The 26,446-nt window shown below is 19.5% G+C and overlaps 8 protein-coding genes and 1 non-coding gene across 9 annotated transcripts; 4 read left to right on the top strand and 5 right to left on the bottom strand.

Moving 5' to 3' along the window:
• The first annotated feature begins 807 nt into the window (after positions 1-807).
• Positions 808-952, top strand: PF3D7_1222200. The gene has a single exon (XR_002966660.1). It is a non-coding gene; the product is annotated as a small nucleolar RNA snoR15 (small nucleolar RNA).
• Positions 953-1,735: 783 nt separating this feature from the next.
• On the top strand, positions 1,736-3,292 carry PF3D7_1222100 (conserved Plasmodium protein, unknown function; the record flags this gene model as incomplete). Its single annotated transcript, XM_001350583.1, has 1 exon — positions 1,736-3,292. One exon carries the CDS (start codon positions 1,736-1,738, stop codon positions 3,290-3,292), a length of 1,557 nt encoding a protein of 518 aa, XP_001350619.1.
• Positions 3,293-4,296: 1,004 nt separating this feature from the next.
• PF3D7_1222000 (uncharacterized protein) lies at positions 4,297-6,006 on the top strand (the record flags this gene model as incomplete). Its single annotated transcript, XM_001350582.1, has 1 exon — positions 4,297-6,006. The coding sequence occupies one exon, from the start codon at positions 4,297-4,299 to the stop codon at positions 6,004-6,006; it is 1,710 nt and encodes a 569-aa protein (XP_001350618.1).
• A 1,975-nt stretch (positions 6,007-7,981) lies between these two features.
• On the top strand, positions 7,982-10,561 carry PF3D7_1221900 (conserved Plasmodium membrane protein, unknown function; the record flags this gene model as incomplete). Its single annotated transcript, XM_001350581.1, has 1 exon — positions 7,982-10,561. One exon carries the CDS (start codon positions 7,982-7,984, stop codon positions 10,559-10,561), a length of 2,580 nt encoding a protein of 859 aa, XP_001350617.1.
• Positions 10,562-11,553: 992 nt separating this feature from the next.
• PF3D7_1221800 (conserved protein, unknown function) lies at positions 11,554-13,662 on the bottom strand (the record flags this gene model as incomplete). The annotated part of the gene is made up of 1 exon (XM_001350580.1): positions 11,554-13,662. The coding sequence occupies one exon, from the start codon at positions 13,660-13,662 to the stop codon at positions 11,554-11,556; it is 2,109 nt and encodes a 702-aa protein (XP_001350616.1).
• A 678-nt stretch (positions 13,663-14,340) lies between these two features.
• On the bottom strand, positions 14,341-17,196 carry PF3D7_1221700 (uncharacterized protein; the record flags this gene model as incomplete). Its single annotated transcript, XM_001350579.2, has 2 exons — positions 14,341-14,434; positions 14,549-17,196. 2 exons carry the CDS (start codon positions 17,194-17,196, stop codon positions 14,341-14,343), a joined length of 2,742 nt encoding a protein of 913 aa, XP_001350615.2.
• Positions 17,197-17,735: 539 nt separating this feature from the next.
• PF3D7_1221600 (protein TSSC1, putative) lies at positions 17,736-19,112 on the bottom strand (the record flags this gene model as incomplete). The annotated part of the gene is made up of 1 exon (XM_001350578.1): positions 17,736-19,112. The coding sequence occupies one exon, from the start codon at positions 19,110-19,112 to the stop codon at positions 17,736-17,738; it is 1,377 nt and encodes a 458-aa protein (XP_001350614.1).
• A 1,019-nt stretch (positions 19,113-20,131) lies between these two features.
• Positions 20,132-22,660, bottom strand: PF3D7_1221500 (heptatricopeptide repeat-containing protein, putative; the record flags this gene model as incomplete). Its single annotated transcript, XM_001350577.1, has 1 exon — positions 20,132-22,660. The coding sequence occupies one exon, from the start codon at positions 22,658-22,660 to the stop codon at positions 20,132-20,134; it is 2,529 nt and encodes an 842-aa protein (XP_001350613.1).
• A 1,590-nt stretch (positions 22,661-24,250) lies between these two features.
• Positions 24,251-25,825, bottom strand: PF3D7_1221400 (inner membrane complex protein 1h, putative; the record flags this gene model as incomplete). The annotated part of the gene is made up of 1 exon (XM_001350576.1): positions 24,251-25,825. The coding sequence occupies one exon, from the start codon at positions 25,823-25,825 to the stop codon at positions 24,251-24,253; it is 1,575 nt and encodes a 524-aa protein (XP_001350612.1).
• Between the last annotated feature and the right edge of the window lie 621 nt (positions 25,826-26,446).

The following is a 26,446-nucleotide window of genomic DNA, read 5'->3' as shown; positions in this document are numbered from 1 at the left end:
AATAAAAAAAGAAAAAAATTTATTATAGATAAATAAATAAATAAATATATATATATATATATATATTTCATATAATATTAAGAAGTAATAATCATATAATTTTCAATCCTAATAAAACAATTATGTTATTATTAAAAGAATTCTTTATAATATCTTATATATATGTTTAGGAAAAATATTAAATAATTTTTGTACAATTATTATAATAAAAATATACGTTACGGTTCGAATTTTAATAATATATTATTATATATATAATAATATTTCATTTTTTTTTTATTTTCGATGATGTACATTAAATTATACAGTATAAAATATTATGTAATAATAAATTTATATATTTTCTATATACGATATGAATAAAATTTCATATATATATATATATATATTTATAAATTTTATTTTATTTTTTAATTGAAATATAATATATAATTTTATGAAGATATATACATTTTATATTTTACAAGGTGTTATATATATATATATATATATATATATATATATATATAATATTTTATATACATTTAATAATTTCTATATATATTTCCAATACACGATATTTTAAAATAATAAATTAATGTAAAGTATTAATATATTATTTTAATAATAAAAGGATGGGTAAATATGTTTCTATTTGTGTTTTGGACTTATTTGTAATTATACAATTTTGTTATTTGTTATTCTTAAAAAAGAATCATTATTAATATTTCTAAGATATGCTGATAAGATAATACCGAAAGAACAGTTACATAATTTATATTTTAAAAATTAGTATATAGAAATAAGGTTATTCTTTTTCTTTTCTTTTTTATATGATGAGAAAATTAAATGGCGATATTGTAATTTATTATACTTACTTTTAATTCTTTGAAAGTATGTATATAAAATAATGAAGTGAATGAGCGTCAAAAAAATGAGTAGTTTTCAATCTGATAAAAAAAAAAAGGAAAAAAAAAAAAAGTAACAATCCGAAAGTTTTTATTCCAATCTATATATAATATATATATATATATATATATATATACTTTGTATTTTGAATTGATTTTTGCAATTTAGTATATTCCTTTATATATATATATATATTTTAAATGTTTTTGAAACATATGAAAAAAAGAAAATAATAATAAAATAATAAATTTGCATATATTAATTATATAAAATAAATACTTATTTAAAATAAACATTTATATAATTTATATTCATTTCTATTTTACACACAATAAGTAACTTAATCATAGAAATAAAAAAAAATTAACAAAATGAAACGAAATGAAATAAAATAAAATAATAATCTTATGATATATATATTATATATATATATATATGTATCCCATTTAAATATAAGAAATATAAAAGAATATTTTTATATTTACTTATTTAATTAAATATATAATAATATTCAATATTAAAACAAAGAAGGGGGGAATATTATTTTGTTATGAAATTTATATTACCTTTATATTTTCCACAAATTTTTTTTTATATAATTGATTATTTTTTTTCTTCAAAAATACAACCTTATAATTAGTACTTAGTTATGCTGTAAAAATATAATACATCATTGTAAAGAATATATTATGTATATGTGAGTACTTCATTTGATATATTAAAAGTAAGAAATTCTTTGTTTCTTATCATTTTAAATCACACACATATATATATATATATATGTGTATATTCAATTATAATTTGTGAAATATATATCTTATATATATGATTATTTAGTTTTGTTAAAATGGAAAGGAATTTATTAAATAAAGATTTTTCCGTAAAGAAAAAGTATCAATCATATAATTATAATATATACAAGAATAATAATTATGAGATCGCTCCAAAAAAGCTATATCATTTGTTAATACGTTTAGGTATAACATTCTTAACTATATTTATAGTTTCCATATTTATAAAACATAATAAGTTTAACGAAAAAAATAATTTGTTTCTTATGGTTACTAGTCCGGATGTGTTAGAACTATTTAATTGTTTAGGATTTCCATCTAATAGTAAAGAAATAGTATATGGGAAATTAGAAAACTGGGGATTTAATTTATCTGACATTGGTGATATAGAAATAAATAAAAATTATAAAGATGAAGATTTGTCTACTTATAAATATTCTATAAATACATATAAGAATATATTATTGTCTTCGTTTGAAATAAATAAAGTCAATAGTTTAATTGATAAGAATAACTTATTATATATGTATTTAGAAATATTAAAAAAAAAAGAAATTAGAACATTTTATGAGTTTTTAAATACTTTCATGATATTACAAGATTTAAATTGTTTACCTGTAAATTACAAGGGTATATATATTAATGGAAATTTATTTATTCCCAAAAATGAATATGATATATTTAAATCTGATATAAATATTATAAAAGAAAAAAATGCAAAAACGTTAATTGAAGAAGAACCATATTTATATTTAACATATCATGGAGGAAAGAAAAAGAATGCTATTCATAACATTTGTAAATTTTCAAGAGATGGATATTTTTTAGGATCTGTTTTGTTACCCTTTGAAGAAAATGGTATATTTTTTAATTCTATAAGCTTAAGAGGATTATTATTATATCAAAATAAATTATATATTGCAGATTCATTTAAGGATAATTCAAAAATTTTAATGTTTTCGGATAGTATATCTAATTTATCAAATAGAAGAGAATATCTTTCTACATTTATAACACAAAATTATGAAACCAATCCATTAATGATACATCCATATGGTATAAAAAAATATAATGATTATTTTTATGTAAGTTCACAAAATACAGGAACTGTTTTACGTTTTAATGTGGAAAATGGACAATTAGGAGAACCAATAGATTTATATAAAAACACATCACAAGGTTTAGTAATTAAATTTAATAATAATGATGAAATACGTGGTCTTGATTTTGATAGTACTGGGAAATGTTTTGTTTCAAATAAACAAGTGGGTGTACAAATATATGATACAAATTTTAAACTTATAAAAATTCTCCCAGTTTTTTCTCCTATATCCATTCTTTTTAATAGTACAAATAATCATATACTAGTAGGTAGCTCAACAACACATGATATAAAAGAATATGATGTCAATAATTTTGAACTTATTAAAGTTATTAAACACCCACTACTCAAACATGTTGCAGGTATAAATATATATGAAGATTCCCTTTTTGTAGTTTCTCAGAAAAAAAACAAATTATTGGAATTTTCATTATCATCTAGTTTGTTAAAAAGTATTACGATAGATGGATTCAGTGATATAGGCGAGCGTGTCATATTATCACCAACATGAACGGATCATATTTTTATCCAACACCATACATAAATACATAAACATATACATATATATATATATATATATATATATATATATATATATACATTTAGGGTCATTCATATATTTTTTTCCATTTCTATTTATAATTCTTACAAAATTTGCACAATAATTATCAATACATAATAATATTATATTTTATATGTTTTCTTTTATATTATAATTTTTTTATCCATTTATAATATATATATATATATATATATACATATACATATACATATACATATTTTTTAATATCATATGTAAGACTTCAAATTATTCACAAACAAATTAAATTTTTATTTAAACACTTTCTCATTATTTGATTAAACAACATATAATAATATGTATAAAATATATATATTGTTTTATTTGATTTTTTTTTTTTTTTTTGATTAACCATTATAATGATATAATAAAAATATATATATATATATATATATATATATATAATTATATACATGTGTTATTTTTATATATTTTTTTTCTTCCATATTATATTTAAGAGACTACCATTGTATATATTTACCATTAAAATTAATTATTTTTTAAACAGATTTCTTTCCATATGACTGAATAAAAAAATTAAAAAATTAACACTTAACAAAATTATATACAACATTTGGTATATATATATATATATATATATTTATTTATATATTTATATATTTCATTTATAATTCATAATTTTATATTTTAGGGGGAAATACAATGTTCTAAGATAAATTTATAAAAATGAAATGATATCGTATAATATATTCTTATATCTTACACATATATTTAAAAATGTACTTACATATATTTTTTATTATTATAATATGTTTTTCAAAATTATTATATTTTTCAATGTATTAAAACATATAAATATAAGAACCCTTTATAATCGAACTTTTTTTTTTTTTTTTTTTTTTTTTTTTGTTTTATTTTTTGAATTTCTATTTTAATATTTCCCAGCTGAACCTATAACATAATGATATATTAACATGAAAATTTTTTTCTTTCTGCTCCTGCTGGTTTTCTACTTATGTGGTTACTGCTTAAGTAGAATGTTTCGCTTTAATTTTATTAAAAATAATACCCCTAGAATAAAAAAACAATGTCAACATAATACTACGAGTAATATAAAAAGGGAGGTAGAGAAATTATTTTGTTCTAGAAATAACAATAAGGAATGTGAAGTAAATACTTTTTATGGGATTAAAGAAAAAGGATTTAGAACAAATAGGGCTCCTCCTTATTTGCTTAATTTTAAGAACTGCAGAGATATCTTAGCATATACAAATGATATAGATAAAGATTGTTTATTACAAATACAAAACTTGGCTCGATTAGATATAATAAAAGGACACATAACTATATTACCAGATGTTCATTTAGGGAAAGGGATAATTATAGGATCTGTATTTTTAACAAAAGATTTTATTATTCCTAATGGGGTTGGTGTGGATATCGGGTGTGGTGTTTTATGTATTAAAATAAATAATTTAAAAAAAAAAGATTTAAATGAAAAAATTATAAATAATATATATAATAAAATCAAAAGAAATATTCCTTTAAGTTTTGATATGCATGATCAAGGAGTATTTGATTCAAAGAATATTTTTTCTAATTTATTAAATACATATGGTAGCCCAAATATTAAGGGTATAGTACAACCTAAACATTTCAAGCAATTGGGTACATTGGGTGGTGGGAATCACTTTATCGAAATTGTATATGATGCATCTGATGATTTGAATAAAACACAGAAAGAGGAATTAAGTATAAAAGATGAGACAAATAATATATATGTGCATAATAATGTTCATGATAATATGTTCAACGAAAATGATATAAGTCAAAAAAATTGTGCAATAAATACTTCTCTTTTGAATGCTAAAGGAAATAGAAATCATATTTCTAATAATAATTCGGTGGATAAAAAAAATGAAGTATTAACAGAGTATAATTATTCTAATGTATATAAAGATATTTCTTTAAATAATAAAAATGACGATCTATCAGATGTTTATATTTTAATCCACTCTGGTAGTCGAAATATAGGAAAAAGTGTGGCTGAATTTTATGATATATTAGCGAGTGAAGAAAGCAAAATGAAAAGAAATGATTTGGCTTACTTAGATTTAAAAAAAGATAATGGGAAAAATTATTTAAAAGACATGAAGGTATGCTTAGAATATGCAAAATATAATAGAATATATATGATGAAAATAATTGAAAAAATTATATATGAAGAAACGAAATGTACTTTAAATTGGGATCAATCTATAAATATACATCACAATTTTTGTAATTATGAAAAAGTGATGTATCTTGATAATAATGAAATAAAAAAAGAATACATGTATGTAACAAGAAAAGGTGCTACATCCTCGAAAAAAAATCAATATGGTATTATTCCTGGGAATATGAAAACAGGTTCCTATATTGTAAAAGGTAAAGGAAATGTTTTATCATATAATTCCTGTTCCCATGGATGTGGAAGAGTATTAAGTAGAACTAAAGCAAAACAATTTATCAAACAACAGGAGTTTATTGATATTATGAAAGGAGTTAAATGTGATACAAATAATAAAATTAGAGATGAAGCACCTCAAGCTTATAAAAACCTAAATCAAGTTTTAAAAAATCAGGAATCCTTAATATATCTAATAAAAAAATTAAATCCCATAATTAATATAAAGGGATTCTAAACGAAAATAGCTATAACATCAAATTATGGCAACATAGGTATATTATATATATATATATATATATATATATATATAATTTTTTATTTTTTTCTTAAATGTAATATTAAAAATATAGTCAATATATATATTATTTTATTGTAATTAATTTAATTTAATTTAATTTATTTTATTTTAATTTTTTTTTTTTTTTTTTTTTTTAATATTATATTATATTTTATTTATTTATTATTATTTTTTTTTTTTTTTATTATTTTAAAAAATATAAATTATTTTTTTTGTTATCATGCAATATATTTTTAATATATAAATATAAAAGTTTTTTTTTATTGTGTTCCGTCATCTTATAAAATTCATTAAATATATATTTCTACATATATTTATAATATTATATATATATATATATATATTATATACATAATATATATAATATTTATTCAATATATTTACCTATATATTTTTTTTTTTTTTTTTTTTGAATACTGAATGGTGCAAATTGTTCTCCCCATGACCCTTTTAAAAAAATATATATTCTTCTCCTGTTCATAAAAAAAAATGTATCATTTGAAAATAATAAATTCTTTACATGTATATAAAATAAAAAAAATTATTAATAAAAAATATATATATTCATATAAAATATATAATTTTTTTCTATGATAATTGGAAAGTTATTAATAAATATAATTATAATAATTATATATTTATAATAATAAATACAATTTATTAATAAACATTCTTTTTTATTATTTCTATAATATAACATATGATATATTAATAAAATATATATATATATATATATATATATATAATAAATATAATAATAAATTATATTTATACGTACATTATTATTTTGTTATTTTCGACCCAGAAAAAAAAAAAATATATAAAATAATATAATTTTATGGATGTTGTTGTATATATTATTTTTATTATATATAAATAAATATATATATATATTATTATATATATATTAATAATATGTAAAAAATATTTATCTTTTTATTTAGAAAATAAAAATATATTTATATACTAATAAATATTATAGGTGAATTTTTATAAAAAAAAAATATATTATTTATATATAAATATTATATGTTATATGTTAAATTTTTTTTTTGTTAAATAATCTAAAATATTTATGAAATTATATATATATATATATATATTTTTTTTTTTTTTTATTTTGAATATATTATTATTTAAAAAAAAAAGTACATTCATATATTCTAAGGGTCAAGAATCAAAAAAAAAAAAGAAAAATCAAAAAAATATTAATAACCGTATTATTATATATATATATTATATATTACTATTTTTATTTTTTATAAAGCATAATATTTCTAATAGAAAAAAAATTATGTATTTATATATTAAATAATTTATAATCTTGTTATGAATAGTTTAGTATATATTTATATTTAACTTTTTTTTATATTTGCATACAAAAAAAAAAGAAAAAATTGAATAAAATATATTTTAATTTAGCATAACGTAGGTAATATATATATATATATATATATATATATATATATATATTCTTTATAAAATATAGAATTAAAGTAATATATTAAAATAATGATGTAATAATTATTTTTTATGTTCCATATATATATATGTATATATATATAATATTTAGTATCATTGAAAATAATGATTTTATATAAAAATATATTTATATATATATATATTATACAAAGAATTAATCAGAACAAAAATTTTTATAAAGATATATGTTAAAAGAAAAACATTACTTATATTATTAGTAAAGAAAGAACAAACAAAAAAGGAATATAATAAATAGATATATAATATATATATATATATTTATATGTATATATATTTGTAGGGAAAAAAAAAAAATGAATACCCTATTTATTTGATTAAAAGATATATGAAAAAATTATTTATTTTTTTGTTTGATCTCCTTCTATATATTTTAATTTTTTAATTTTTTTTTTTTTTTTGTTATTCAAACATGGCACAAGAGAGCACAGATATAATATTGTCCGTAATTATAGACTTTGAAATATACATAATAATATTCATATTATTAGTATATTTTGCAACTAAGAAAATCCATAAAATAATTGATTCCAATTTTTATAATGATGATAAATTATTTAAGAGATTATCAAAACATTTTTATATAGCAGAGGTGTCTGCATATTTTAGTCCGTTCAGATATATATTTCAAAGTGCTGTATATCATTCATATTATTTTCTAACAATATTTATATTAATATATATTTTTAGATTGTATTCTAGTTATAAGAAATGGATGAGACAGTATTTTTTATCATATTTTAATTTCTCAAATTTGAACACACCAGATATTAATGAACCAGAAAATATCCGAGAATATGATGGATTACATGTTACATTTATTATATCCTTTGTGTTAGGAAACTTTGCTTCTTTTTATTTTTATAAATATTTATGTAATATATTTAAAAGAGATAGTAGAAGATATATAGATATGAAAAGAACTAATGTATTAAAATATTGTGTAGAATTAGCAAAGGAGGCTTATAATGAATTTCTAAAAAATCAACTTCAAAAAAAAAAGAAAAATTCTAAAAATTCTAAAAATAAAAAAAATAAAAAAAATAAAAAAATACCCAAATTTAAATTTGATTTAAATGCAAACCCAGAAACTTTAATTATTAATAGTGATATTAATACATATGAGCCAAGTCAAAATAATGTAGGTCCAGAAATTAAACTAAAGAAAAAAAATAATATTTTATTTAAAATGCTTAACATTGTTTATATAAATACACATGTATTACATGGAGAAAATACATTATATGAAGATCGTCCTTTAAAAAAGGAAAATGATTCGAAATTTGATAGTAAGAAACTTCTTTTAAAATTGTTGAAGTTCTTGTGGAATTGTATAATGGCTTTAAGAAAGATACAGACAACAAAGGATGAGGTCAAAGTGGTTGATGGCACGAAGGAAGACTTACCAAATAAAATGGTTGATAAGGAAAATGGAACGACTGATAAAGAAAATGGAACGACCGATAAAGAAAATGGAATGACAGATAAAGAAAGTGGAACGACCGATAAAGAAAATGGAATGACAGATAAAGAAAGTGGAACAACAGATAAAGAAAATGGAACAAAAGATAAAGAAAATGGAACAACTGATAAGGATAATATAACAACAGATAAGGAGTATGAAATAAATGATGTAAAAGAAGAAATGAGTGAGTCCATAAACAATACGAATAATATGAATAATATAGATAATATAGATAATTTAAATAATTCATATAATACGAATAGTACAACCAATGAGGAACATATCTCACCATCTATTAACATTAATGATATTAAAATAAATAATAATGACGAAACGGATGAAGCAAAATATACACCCCAGGGTAGTACTATCAGTAACATTAGTATAAATGGTAATGAAAAATATGCAGATAAGGTGACTGATAAGAATAATATCTTGATGAGTTCATTAAATGCAGAAGAATTAAAAAAAAACCAAAATAATATTATTAATACTAATAATAATGATAATAATAATAACAATAACAATATTAATAATAACAATGTTGGTAATTTGAAAAATGATGTGGTAAATACAGAAAATACAACTGCTGAGTCAGAATATACTGATATTAACTTATGTGATATAAAATCAGGTCATCATGATGTATACGTATGTAATTCACATTATCAATTCAAAAGCATAATTGAAATACTAATGTTAAATTTACCTATATATTTTTTCTTTAAAAATAAATTGTATGTTAAAACATCCTTCACCATAATGTTATATATTTTAAATTTTATTATATGGAATATTATTACACTCCTATCTATGATTAAACCCTCATTATTAGTTTATTATTATATTATTAATGAACATATTTCCCAAATCTTAACTGAAAATATTAATGAATTTGAAAAAAAAATCATGCTACACTTTTTTTATGGATTTTTTTGTTCTTCTCTTATATATTTAAAATATTATTTTAAAATAGAATTTAAATTAATAAAAATTGAACATATGAATAATATTGATAGAATGATTAATAATTCCTTGAAAGAAGCTCATAAATTAAAATTAAGGAAAATGATCAAAAATTATGATAAATTAAAAATTTTTCCATTACTTTTAGATTACCAAAAAAATTGTATATATGTCGAAAAAACATTATTAAAAAATAATAAAGAAATTGAAGAATTGATAAAACTACGAAAATTAAAAAACGAACAGTTATGTTTAGAGAATATTAATCAAATAGCCAAATATTGTGATAAAGAAACAGCTAATGAATTATTAAAAAAAATTAAAAATATATTATTAAACGAATTACCTGAAAGATTAACTAATAACTTAACTCAAAAATTAACAGATGAAATATATGATAGTATGAAAAAAGAACATCTCTCATCAGAAGATAAGGAAAATAATAATTCTACATCATCATCTTCATTTTCCCCACTTAAAAAAGGTTTAATACAAAGATTTATTCACGGAAGAAAGGTTAATAAGAATGACGAAGACCTTAATAATAATTCAAAATATTAAAATATAAAAGATCAATAATGTCATAATTTTATTTTGGAAAATAAATATGTATCTATCCATATAGGAACTTTCAAGAATATAAATTATATACATTGATGTATATTTTAAACAAGGGGGAAATCTCATACACCAGTTGTGGGAGTACACAAAAAAAGGGAAAAAAGGAAAAAAAGAAAAAAGATAAAAGTAATATGTAAAAAATAAATAACTGAATAATTAAAAGAATAATCAAATGATAAATTGACATTATTTTTAACAAAAAAAAAAAAAAAAATAAATCAAAAAATTAATGAAAAAAATAAAAGTATATATTATATATATATATATATATATTAATATATATTTTTTTTTGTATGTTTTAGGTATATCATGATAAATTAATATGTTATTATATGAATCTACATTCATATATACAATTAACATTATAGACAATTCCTTCTATGTATACCATTCGGTCTTATAATATATGCATATATATTTTTTTTTTGTTAACTTAAATTCGCTATGTTTATGTTATTTGTTCGTATTAATATAAATTTTCCGAATATTTAACAATAAAGGTATATGTACAATATAAAGGTTATGCATATATAATTATGTATATTTTTTTTAATGTATTATATGCTTCTTCTTTTTTTTTTTTTTTTTTTTTTTTTTATTATTTTTTAATGTTTTTTTGAGATTTTATTATTTTTATTATTAATTAATGAATTTTTATTTTTATTTCTATTTTTTTTTTTTAATTATAGTTACACTTTAATTTAATATATTATTTATTTTATTTTATATTATTTTTGGACTTTTCCATTATAATTATAATGTTTTAATAATAATCAATTTATTTAAAAAAACTTTCTACTAATTTAATAATTTTTCTTTAAAATAAATTGTACTAACATATATATATATATATATATATATATATATATGCTTATGTTTATATTTACTTATTTATGTAATCATTCATTTGTACATTTATTCATATTAATTCTTTAAAATGGATGTCTGTTCCACGTTTGTTTTGTATTTTTGGACCTTAGAAATTTGAAAGGATTTTTTTCAGGTACATATTTATATTTATAATTTTCATACAATTCTGAATGTGTATAATATGATGGTAACAATTCATCCTTATCATCCGTAACAGCTGATTGTTTTTTTAGCCAGTTATCGAAAATATGTACTCCTTCATCCCAATCGTATTTATATTTGAATTCTTGATTTTTATTTTTCTTATTTTTATATTTATTATTGATTGAATAAAATTTTTTGAAATCTTCTTCAAAGTCGTAATTATCATCATATATTCCTACTCCTATATATATATTTCCAGCTGGTCCAAGAATAACATAATCTTTATTATTTTCTATATTTTTTAAATTTTCTTTTGTTTTTAATAGGCATTTACATAAATTGGATGAGGATATAACATAATCAGCTGATTCTTTATAGAATGCTTTAGTGTTAATATAATTATATTCACTAAATGCAAATAAGAAAATTTTTACTGGAAGAAATGAACCTGGTTTCATCATTAATTTTAATGAACAGTAACCATCCATAGAATTATTCATACCATCAGGATAATACCATAATTGTAAATGATCAAAACCTCCTAAATTAAATATTGGTGATTTAATTGGTTGACCTAATCTTTTAGTATATTGTTTAGATAATAAGGGTACAAAATTTATAGGCCATATAAAATTCATACCTACTGATATATTTGCAGGATATGTTTCAGCAGATCCTATAAACTGAACATCAAAATAATTATTTTGTACTTTTTCTAAACCACCATAACCTGTATTATTATGACTTCTTTGATAATAATTATTAGAATAATAATTTTCTTCTAATTTTTCTTGATCAATTGAATCTATTAAATCTTTTACTGTATCATCATAATATTTCCAATTTCCTCTTTTAATATCATTAGTTGTATTATTTACATTCCATCTTTTTTTCTGTTTTATTCCACTATCTTTTTTTTTCTGTTCTTCTCTTTTACGTCCAGTTCTTAAATGTACATTAGATGGATTTAAATAACTCGGAACAGAGGAATCATATTCACTCTTCTCATTCATTTCATCTATATTTTCTCCATGATTTGTATAAGCATATCCTGGATAATTTCTATCAAATAATATTTTACCTATACTTGAATCCATATAATAATGTCTTCCTACTTTTTTATATCTTTCTATTTTTCCTTCTTTTGTTAACTCATCACTTTTTTTTACTTCTTCATTTTTATCCATTTCTTTTTTTTTTTGTTTTTCCTCATTAGATACATTTAATATATATTGTATATCTTTTTCGAACTTATTTAGTTCTTCCTTTGTATTAGAACAATTCTCTTTCTTTATATTTTTATCATATTTTTCATTTTTTTTTGTCTCATCGACATCAGAGTTTCCCATTTTCTCATCTATACTAGATTTAATATATTCATTATAATCATCATTTGTGAAGGGAGTAGATATTTCTGGTTTTATTTTAACTTTCCTGGTGTCAGCAAAACCTTCTAACTTTTCTCCTTCAATCATTAGAAGAGGTAATCCTTCATATAGTGTAATATCTTTTACATCTTCTATTTTTTTTTCATTTATTTCTTTATCTTTTGATTCTTCACTTTTTTTATATTCCATTAATTTCATATGTAATTCAGGTGCTATTTCTTCTAAATTTTCGACATTTTCTAAATCTAGGCAATCATCATCATCATCCGTATTTTTCGTTTTATCTTTAGTATCTTGGTTTAATAAATCTTTAAATTGTTTAGGGTTAAAAAAATTACTTTGTGTAGCATATAAAACATTTGCTTTATCTTTTCTATTCTTTTTATTATTCAAAATAAAATCCTCTTTATTTTTTTTTTTATAATTCTTTTTTTTTTCACTTGTATTGTTTATTATGAACAATTTTATGATAGCATTCCCATTATTCCTTCTATGGAAAATACCATGAGTTTTCTTCTTTTTTTCGTTCGACAAATTATGTATTGTGTAAAAAACATTCCTTTTATTTTTTAATAAACAAAGGTAATTTTTCATAAGGACGCATAACAAAACATTTAACAGTAAAAATCCAAAGATCATTATTTTAAAGAAGAAAAAAAAAAAAAAAAAATATATATATATATATATATATATATAAAATAGTTATTCCATTTTTTTAATATTTTTTTTGGATATACTTTAATTATGAAGGATAAATTAGAATAAAAAAAACAAAAATTTCGTAAAGGTGTATTTTTTTTATTTTTAATTAATTTTCTTTTGGGGGGTTAAATAACGGAAAAAAAGCAAAAGAGAAAAAGAGAAAAAAGAAGAAAAAAAAAAAAAAAAAAGCTGGGTATATTGACGTGTATAAATATATAAAAATATATATAATATAAATATGTTACAATTTTTAATTATATTATATTACTTTTTTATGTAAAATATCTATTGCTTCATATTAGGTATATGGTGATAATCATAAAAATAGTATATATATTGAATTTTATACAAAAAAGTAGATTCTTCAAATGAAAAAGATAAATAAACAAATATATTTTAAACATTAAAAAAAAAAAAAAAAAAATTATAATAAAAAATAATAAACATATATGTACACACATATACATATATATATATATATATATATATATATATATATATATATATATTACATAATAGATATATTTAGATAGTATATATTTTTTATTTTTTTTTATATTTATAACAAGAAAAAATATATTAAAAACGGTATAATTGAAGTTATTTGGTGAAGAGTTACTTTTTTTTTTTTTTTTTTTTTTTTTTGCATATTTCTATTTCTTTATTTCTTTCATTAAGATCTTTTATAATACTTGCAACTTTATTAGGCCTAAGGAAGTAAAAAATAAAATATAACATGAAAAATTATAATATATTATAATATATTAATGTATTTTTATTTTTATTTTATTTTATTTTATTTTTTTTCTTTTTTTTTCCCTACCTTCCGTATATTAATTTATATTTTAATACCTCCACTGCCCCTTCATTCAAGGTGTTGTCTTTTAATACGTATTTTCCTAAAGTAAAGCAGACGAGCGTTTTTTCCATTTTTCTGGCTTTAGAGAAATATGCAGCCATATTTGCAGCATATTTAATATCTTCATCAATAGTTATATCAGATAAGTTTGTATCTGCTGTAATTATTTTATCTTTAATTTTTTTATTTCTTAGTATAACATGCCCTCCTGGATATTCATGAACATGAAACCATAAATCATTAAACATTAGAATTTGTGTTGAGATTTTTTCATTTTGTTTACTATTTTTTCCTATGATTAGAAAAGGAGAGGATAAATCTGTTTCGTTAATTTTAATTAATAAGGAACCTTTATAGATATTTTGAGGTGTTCTTATTGTATTTGGTTTAGTATTTATAATTTTTTTCATTAAGGTTTCTTCTTTTTTTTTATCTTCTTCTTGTTTTTTCACAAATTTTTTTCGATTATCTTCTAATGAATTATATCTTAATTCATTTTCAATTATTTTTAAAGCATCATAAGTTTTTTTATCTAACCAGTCATTCATTTTTGAGATTGTATGATTAAACACAGTTAAGTTATTAATATTTTCGTGTAATAAATAAGCCTTTTCACATATTTCTCTGTCGTTTTTATATTGTAAAAGCATATCTTCATATTGTGGTAACTTTTTCTTTAAAAAATCTTTACAATATTTTAAGGTAGTATAAAATTCATTTACAGAAAAATATTTACAATAATAATAGTATACTAATTCTATTGTTGTTTCGAAATGAATATGTTTATTATCACTATCTGATAATTTTATATTTTTTTTATCATTTTCTTTAAGTGTATCCTTTATTATTTGATTGGTATCAATATTATTTTTTGTAATATTATGATTGCTCTTATTATATTCTTCTTCTTGGTCATGTATATTGGTATAATCTGAACTGTTATAATAATCACTCCTATTAATATGAATAATATTATTATTATTATTATCACTCTTATTAATATTATTATCACTCCTATTAATATGAATAATATTATTATTATCCCTCTTAATAATATTATTATCCCTCTTAATAATATTACTATCATTATCATCATCATCTTCATTTTTATCGTCTTGGTGACCCTCTTTCACAGAATTAAACTGCCCTTGTGGGATATTACTAATAATAGTGTAATTTTTTTTTTTTTTTGATTTTACAAAATTAAGAACAGAAGGTATATTTAATTTATAATCATAGTGTGGGTAAAATATAAGTTCATCCGTCTTTTCTTTTAAGTTTAAAAATCGCAACCATTTAATATAAGCTTTATTAAAGAAATCCAACAAGGTACCCTTGTCCATTTCTTCAAATTTGATATGAGTAGGTATATTTAAATAATCATAAAATTTTAATAACAAATTATAACTTACCCCTTCATATATGTCCATTAAGGATGAAATAAAGTTTTGTTCTTTTCTAGATTTAAATAGATTTAAAAATGTGGAAAAGAATTCATAATGATCTGGTATTAATTTACATTCATTATTTTGTGGGAATATATATTTATGTCCTTCTTTATATGATTTATCAATTGTTTTTTCTGTTACATAATTGTGTGGCGAAATTAAAATTTCATTAGTACTTTTATTAATAAGAAATGATATACAAGAATTATTATGTAGGTCAAATAATAAAGTCACTTTCCTAGTGCTATACTGATTATTTAATATATCTTCTATATCTAAATCTTCTTGACTTTTCCTTTTTAATATTAAATCAATACATAATATTTTAACAAAACGTTTTTTCATATATACATTCGATATAATAGAATATTTAATAACGGGATTTAATTTTTCAGCATAGTCATCTTCAATAAATCTATTAAATAATTTTTTTATTTTTAACCCTAAAGAAATGACTGGGTTTGCATTATCGTAGCATATATACAGATAATATTCTTTATCTCTTTTTGTTAGATGCAATACTATAGTTTTATCATCTGCTTGTGTAATATGTTCAACAATTGAATCTGACAACAGGGTATTCAATTCTATTGATAATAAATGTAATGTAGTATAATCAAGTGGTTGTAATTTATGAGCATATTCATTTTTATTCGTTTTTATTTTATTATTAAAACAATTCTTAGAATTCTTTATTTCATCAGCTTTACGTTCTAATATATTTATATATGTCTCATCCTTTTTATCATATTTTGTGTATCCATAAGTCGTTTCTTCGTTTTCCCCATACAACTTTTGTGCTTTGCTGCAATTATTGTAACATCCTTTAGAGAAAAAAGAAAAATTCTTTCTTTTCTTCTTTTTTTCTTTTTTAATAACATTATAATAATTATTATATATATCAGGAATACGATAAGTATTATAAGATAAAAAACATAAATTAAAATTAGGCTGTAATATAATTCTCCTACAAAAAAGGAACCATTTATTATTCATTACACATGAGCAAATTATTAAATATATTGAAAAGGAAAGAATCAGTTTTTTAATTCTCACAAACATTAAAATTATAAGGTCACAACAAAATAAAATAAAAATGAAATAAAATAAAATAAAATAAAAATAAATATACATATATATAATATTTATAAAAATATTATCCATTTATGATTTAAAAAAAAAAGTAATTCATTAATTATTTATTTTATATAATTATTTCAAATGAACATTTTAAAAATCACATATTACATTTTATTATCAAAAGTAAAATGTATAATATTAATTAGGAAAAATAGATACAAGCATAAATATATGTATATGTATATATATATATATATATATATATATATATATAATATATTATTTATTATAATTTTTTTCTATTATATACTTAGATTTACCTATAAAAAATTGAAAATATTATATATAAATATATATATTTATACATTTATGTACAATGTTGAAAATTTGAGGTGATATATAAAGTATATATGAATATTCAAAAATTAAATTATGATATATATGAAAAAATACATATATATATTATAATATATACATAACTGTTCTGTGTATTATTTATAAGATTAATAAGAAAATATCCTGAATTAGGGGAGAAAATAAAATATATATATTATAAATAAATAAATAAATAAATATATATATATATATATATATATTATATTAATATTGTTTTGGTTCCTTTGTTATAAGAGTATTTTATATTTTTGATCAGTTGGCACGCCGTGTACAACACATTTTCCATCATATGATAGAGACGAAAAAACCCAAGCATCCGTTTTGCTCCAACATCCTTTATATACTGAATCTTCATGATCAGTATATGTTTTTACTAATTCATAATTAACATTGTCATTTTGAAAATTAGAAGTTGGGAAAGATATTTTATGTAATTTCAGCAAATGATCAGTACTTGTTGATAATAATAATTCATCATGAAAATGATTAAAATGTATAGAAGTAATCCAATGAGAATGTATATTAGTTGTAAAAAAAGAATCTTTTAAAAATCTTAAATCCCATAATTTTATATATCCATCATTAGATGATGTTAAAAGTACATTAGGTATATTTGAATTAAAATCAATTGATGATAAATCTGCTTTATGATTAGTATAAGTTGAAAAAATATTCATGTTGCTTCTTATATCATATCCATATATTTTTATATTACTCATGACCGTTAAAATATTTTCATGGTGTGGATCAAATATTCCATCTACTAATTCATAATTAACATTTTTTGAAACCATGAAATTTACATCATTTTTAGTCCTATTAAATATACTATAACTATTTTTATCTATAATACATATTTTGTTGTATTCCTTGTTAAAATCATTTACAACTGTTTTTTTAATGTATTTAAAATTTTCATTATTACCTTTATTCAGTTCCAATACTTTTGTTAATTTTTTTTTTTTTTTTTTTGAATGATTTTTTTGGTTCTTATAATTAGTCTGTTTATCGATATTATTATTATGATTATTATGATTATTATGATTATTATGATTATGATTATTATTATTATTATTATTATCATTATTATTATTATTATTATCATTATCATTATTATTATTAGTATCATCATAATTATTATTATTATTATCATCATTATTATTATTATTATTATCATCATTATTATTATCATCTAAATTATCTATGTCCCCCATCCACAACGAACACACATCATTCCTGTAATCATATTCATTACATTCATTATAATTCATATCATTATTAATCATCTTTTGTTCATTACATTTTTCATATCCTGCCGTACAAAGAATTATTTTTTTTTTCTGGTCTTCATTCTCATACATATCTAAACATATCAAATGTTCTGATTCTCCCTCATAGTGATATGTTTCAATATTTCTGACAGATAAAAACTGATCATTGTATTCAATTAAATGTATTTCATTTTCACAACTAGGGTTATTAGTACCTAATAAAAAGTAATGTAAATTATATGGTTCTTTTAATAAACTCCCATTTACGTTACTTAAGCATTTGGATTTGTATGGTAAATAATACGTGTTCTTAGAAAATCTCTTAGAATACATTATCTTACAAAATTAATATATAAAATATATATATATATATATATACTATATCTTTTTACCAGAAAAAGTATATTTTATATAAATAATAATATGTATATTTTAAAACATTAAATCTATTATATCGATATGTTTAATTTGTTCACCATATATATGTGTATTAATTCATATAAAAAATAATTACAATAATATGTAAGAATAATAAAATGATATAAAATCCATGAAATGTTTGAAATTATGGGAACACATTTAAAAATTGCATATACATATATTTATATATATATATATATATATATATATATATATATAAATATAATAAGTTAATACAAAATATTTTTAAACATATAATGAAGTTCAAAAGAAAAAATTAAAAAAAAAATTAAAGTTTATATATAACCCGCTATCCAATAAAATTATATATATGCGTGTGTATGTTATGTAGGTTTTGATATTCCTTTATTTATTCATGTTTCCTAATTTATTTTATTTATTTTTTTTTTTTTTTTGTTCAAATCCTAGATGGAGCATAAAATTCTTTTCATTTTGCATTTAAAAAAGATGTCATACAAAAAAGATATTTTATAAATGAAATATATAATTTTTGTTAATTTTTTTTTTTTTTTTTTCATAACTAAAAAAAATATGGTAAGTTATATTTATTTTCATTTTCATAAAATTATCCTTTTTTTTTTTTTTTTTTTTCATTTGTATAAAGGAAATATAATTTTTTTCATATATACAACCTTTTTGATAAGTTAAAAGAAAGGATATATATATATATATATTTAAATACATATATATTTTTTATATTCATTTTAACAATGAAACATGTTGGAATAACAATAGAGTATAGAAATAGGATATGAAGAATAACAATGGATCACACAAATATTATTATATATGTATATGTATTCATTTAAATGGTGATAAATCTTTTTATTTATTTAAATAAGGTTTATCCATGTATTTATTCTTTTTCTTTTTCTTTTTATTCTTGTATTTTTTTTTGTTTTCATATTCCTTTATTTTTTATATATTTCATTCCATTTTTTCTTTAGATTATTAAGATCATTTACAGTTTGATGATTTTTGGACAATAAGTTTTTTATTTTATTTATTTTTTTTTTCCTTTTTTCATGATTTCTTCCGATTGTACTATTATGATGAGAATCTTTTTGTTGATTTACATAATCTCTTATAAATTCTGTCTCCATTTGTTCAGCTGATTTTATTAAATTTTCTTTTTCAGAATTTAAGATTGCTGGTTTGTTTGAGGTCATAAGGTCTATTAAGCTTTTGGTTTTATGGTTATTATTATAAATTTGATTTGATGAAGGTTTTAAATGATCAAATAATTGTGTATTATTTGAAATGTCCGATGTATGTGATATATTTGATAATGTGGATACATCTGATATATTTGATGTGCTTTCTGTTTTTTCATTTATTTCATCTTTTGGATTATTTTGAAACGCTTGATAGTTATTCATTTCTTCATTGGTTTCTTTTTGCTTGTCTATTAATGATGAAAGCTGTTGACTAAATATTTCGTTGTTTAATGATACATTTTGTAATATATTACTATTTACATTTTTATGATTAAGAAATATTTTTTGATACAATTTTAAAGTATCTTCTTTTTTCTTTATATCTTCATTTATTATAAATCCATCAGATGTATTTAATGTATAATTTGGATTTGGTATATTAACAATTGTATTATTATTATTATTATTATTATTATTATTATTATCATCTTCATATTGATCATTTAATATATCGTTTTGTTTAAATATTGAAAATATATTTTCATCATCAAAATGATCAGCATGTTCTTCTTCATTATTAACAATTTTATTTTTATTATTATAATTTTTTATTTTCTCATCATCTTCTATTTTAGAAATTTTTTCTTTTAATAATTTAACAAAATCGTTTAATTCTTTTTTAGTTTTAGTTGTTTTGTTTACCAACACGGTTGTATCATCATTATTTGTGTCCACTGGATCATTTAATTTTTTTAGAGCATGATCATAATGTGAGCAAATTAATAAACATTCATTCTTTGTAAAATTTGGTAGATAAAGATTCATATATTTATTAATAAGAGAGAACATTTTAACATTAAATATTTTTAAGTTAGCATAAGAACTTAATATTATAGATAACCCTTGTTTTGTAAACATATTCATATTTTGAAAAATTTGTACTGACAAAATATAAAATAACATTTCTGATTTTATAAGTAATTTGGAATAGCTATAACAAATAAGACTTAAACTTTGTGTAGATAATTGTATTTTTTGTTTAATAATATAAGATGATAAAAGTATAAAGAATGATATATTTCTAATTTTTAATTTAGCAAAAGAATAACAAATTGTTGATAATGCCTGTTCATTTAGTTGTTTAGTTTCTATTCGATTGGATATTACTTTAATGAACATATTTATAAATTCTGGTTTATCAATATTGAAAATATAAGAAGAATATATTAATTGTGAGAAATGTTGATTATCTAAAGAAATATAATTATTTTCATGTGAAAAATATTCAATAATAAAATGAAATAAATCTTTTTCATAATATTTAACTTTGGATAAAGAATGTGCAACAGTACATAACAAAAATGCATTGGTATGAACATTCAAGCACTTTTCTTCATATATCTTGTATTTTATAACCTCACATAAATGTGTACATATATTATTATTATTATTATTATTATTATTATTATTATTATATTTATCTATATGTAAATATTCATTATCTTTATTTTTTATTTTTATAATATGTTCTTTACATAAAGCATTAGTTATTAAAACTATCTCTAAGAAATTAAACTCTTTGTCCAATTTTTTTACGGCTTCGATACATTTTTTCCATAAAATATATTTATTATCATTTTTATAATTTAATTTAGAAAATGAATTTATTATATTTGTTAAGGACTTCGGGTCAAATTCATCAATCCTTTCTATTATTTCATCTATCAGGTCATCAATAATTATTTGGTCTCTTATTTGTAGTTTATAAAAAGCACTTATTACACTAGATATATGACTTGGTTGGAAATGTGGAATCTTATGTGGTATTTCTTCACATATCCTATTGATTAAATTTTTATCTTTATAATTAAAATGAGAATATGCATTTAATATTAAGGAGATATCCTGGGGTACCCCTTTATGTAATTTACTTGGTATATGTTTAGAAAATGTTTCCAATAATTTTTCATTTCGATAATTAAATTTCCTCATTGTATTTAATATTAACGACATTTCTTTTGTACTCATACTATTAGCAATGACACTTGCTCTTTCAGCATATCGTTGTAATAATTCTTCATCATTTATATTAAAATAATATAAACGATTACATAACATCGCTAGCTTTTTCCCTTTACACGATTCAGGTAAATATAATTCACCTTTACTTAAATTATCAAAATGCATTCCTTCTTCATATTTATAAGGATTCCTTATTTTCTTTTCAATATCCAAAGGCTTCTTTCTTGGTTGCTCTTTTAGCCCTCTTCTCTTATTTTTCATATATCTTATATTCATATCATATAAGGGCTTCGTCCTATATAATATAATATCATTCTTACTTTGGATGAAATTTTTAATATTGTTCCATATCATGACTTTACATTTTATTCTCAGCAATATTTTATCATATACATGAATATATATATTATTATTATTATTTTTTTTGGTGACTATGGAAATTTTGTTTAATAAATTAAATATTTAAACCCTATCAATTATAATATATAAATATATATATTTGACTGTATACAAAAAATGGAAAGAGTTATTTAAAATTTTTCATGTATATGTGTTATTTATATTATTATGTGTGTTTTAAAAAAATGATATATAAATATAAATATATATATATATATATATATATATATATATAATATATTTATATAGGTATAGGATCTAATTATATATTAATATGGATTTTATTTTTATATTATTATTTATTAATTTTATTTTATATAGCATAAATGACGCTGCAAAAATGAAGTTTCAATGTACAATAATGAAAAAAAAAAAAAAAAAAAAAAAAAAAATTAAATTAATAGAATTATTCATTATTATTTTGACGTTGAATATATATTTATAACTTTCAATATGTATATTTTATTTTTTATATTTTATTTTTTTCTTTCTTTTTTTTTTTTTTTTTCGAAAGAAATAGATTTGTTAGAAAAAAACCTTATTATGAAAATTATTTGTAATATATTATATACATCATTTTACACATTTTATTTTTATTTATTGTTTATTATTAATTTTATATATTTTAGGAATATTAAATGTGTTATTAATGTATAATAAAACACTATAATTCTTAATAACATTCCTAAATATACAGTGTGTATACTACCCATATATGATGGTCAAGTTAATATGTAAGATATATAAATATATATATTTAATATGATGATATAAAAATTATAAAGATAATAAAAAATAAAATAAGGATTAAACATTTAAATTACTAATACACTATTATTTTCCTTGACAATACTTCATATGAAAATGGTTAATATGTGATGCCATATATATGTCAAGAATTGAAGAAAAAATGTAGCATAATATCATAAATGTATTATTATTTATATATTTCTATTTTATGTTTTATTAAAATAATATTTTTTCTCCTTTCATGTTTATAGTGTGACCTATATAAATTATACACACAAATATAAATATATAAATATATAAGTATATATATATATATATATATATATATATAACAAAATAAAATAAAATAATAAAAAAACAATTTTGAGAAATGAATTACATAAAAAATGATCAAGGGAAAAAAACAAAAAAGAAAAACAGTTGTTAAATAATTAAGATAACACTCTCTAGCTATCTATTTATCTTTTTTTTTTTTTTCTTTTTTTTTACAACCATAACTGATATTAATCAAAATTATTATTTTTTTAAAATATATAGAATTGTTATTTTATTTTAAATGCAAATGCAAGATTTTCATCACAATCTTTTACAGATATGACAAAATAACATAGTAGTAAATCATCAGATATAATAAATTACAAGATGATAGAAGGTTATGAGAAATTTATCTTCATAATCTTATACATTTTATCGTATAAAATGTTACATATTTTTTTCAATGTTTTCTATATCAGGAGTTCCAGGAGCAGCTGGAGCTGGTAGAAAAGGGACTCTATTATGATGAGCTAAAGGAGGAAAAAGAGATTGAGATGTACCTTTTTTTTTAAATCCATCAAATTCATAGACCCCTGTTTTAGTAAGAATATCTGGTTGGATATCCTTTCTTGTGCAGGTAACGCGACCAATTTGTGGAGGACAAGTAACAACAAGAGATGGCATATTTCTAGTATTACACAAGGGATTATTTGATACTCCATCAGGATATTGCCATTGGAACCCATCTGGTAAATTATGTGCATGTGGCAAATTTTCTATTTGACTATATAAATTTTGGGGCATGTTATAATTTGTAAAATTAGAATTTAAAGAGTTGTTTGGATATGGTGTTATATTATTTTTAATATGTTCTTGAGGGTTCATATTGTTATTGGGTGTATCTCTAGAATTAATAGGTCTTAAAATAGTTGGTGACATATTCATATTAGGTATACCATTTTCAGAGTTTTTTAATGTATTCGGATCTGGATTTTGTTGAAAGCAATTCATTAGAGGCATCATGAAATTTGTTGTTTGGAATGGATTCATATTATTCATATTATTACTGTTCATATTGTTATTATGCTTAGTAATATTTTTTTCATTTTGTGCGCTTAATATGTGGGTCGGTTTTAGGGGGGGTAAGGAGTCTGATATTGAAATAGGTAGGTGTGTAGCTATTTTGGGCATTTCCCCATTTGGTTTAAAAGGTACTTCTATGATTTTTTCAACATATCTTGGAACATAATATGGAACTTCAACTGTTTTAATTTTGGGTACTTGTTTAATTACTGTTTGAGGTACCTCAATAATTTTTTCTTGTACAACTGGTTTGATAGTTTCAACTATTCTTTCTACATATTGAGTTACAACTTTGGGCATTATTTTAGGTGGATACAAACATGGTACTTCTACAGGAACTTCTACATATTTTACTCCTTGAGGTACTTCAATAATTTTTTCTTCTATAACTGGTTTTAATATTTCTTTTGGTACTTCTTTTATTACTTGTGTAACATTAGGTACTAACTTATTAACCTTCAATTGCTTTTTTACCTTTTCAAACGTATGTTCATATTTCACATGTGGTATTTCAATTTCTCTTTGTTTTCGTTCTTTCTTAGATACATATATCTCCCTCTCTTCAATAATAGGTTTGGCAACAAATTTTTCGGGTATGTTCTTTTTAAATTCTTCTGGTAAGGGTAAAGGTCCTAATGCTGTCATAACACGACGAGGATATCCTACGTCATTTGTTGTTGTTCGATGATCTAATATATTTGATGAATTTAATTCTTTGACATTTTTCAAAAACGACATACTGCTATTTATGTTATTTATATCTTGATTTGAGTAATAAGCATGTGCTCCCTCTTGCTCTTGTACATTTAAATTTTCATAATGTATCGTTGGTTGTTTTTCTCCATTTATATGTTTGTCCATCTTCTCTAGCATGCTGCTAGCTATTTCATCATAATTTATATCTTCATTTTTTTTTTCCTGAACGTCTTGATAGGACATCTTAAAATTATATTGTATATATATGACAGTTGGAAAAGAAGGATTTTTTAAATATACAATTATAAAAAAAAAAAAAATATAATAATAATAATAAAATAATAATAAAATAAAGTCCAACAAAAAATATATGCTTTTATATTTATATGTTTTCAATTATTAAATATAATTTTTTTTTTTTCTTTTTTTTATAATTGATATGACGACAAAATAATATATAAGTTGTAAACATACAAATGTTTTTTTTTATACCTGTATTATATATTAAGAAAGAAAAAAAAAAAAAAAAAAAAAAAAATAGGGGATGTAAATATAATATCTTTAACAATTAAATGAATATATTAAAAATACATATACAAATGTATAATATAGAAAAATAACAAAAAAAAAAAAAATAAAATAAAAAGCGAAAGGTTTTTTTTTCTTTTAATTATAAGCCCTATAATATTATAAAACATTTATTATGATAAATATTATATTTTTTCTATAAAAATATATCCTATAAAAATAAATTTTACTAGTAATTAAATGAAATATGAAATCTTTTAAAAACATAAGACATTTAAATGAAAATAAAAACAATATATATATATATATATATATATATTAATTTTTTTTTTTTTT

Source organism: Plasmodium falciparum (genome assembly GCF_000002765.6).
Source record: "Plasmodium falciparum 3D7 genome assembly, chromosome: 12".
Taxonomy (NCBI): Eukaryota; Apicomplexa; class Aconoidasida; order Haemosporida; family Plasmodiidae; genus Plasmodium; species Plasmodium falciparum.
This window is presented reverse-complemented; position numbering and strand designations above follow the sequence as displayed.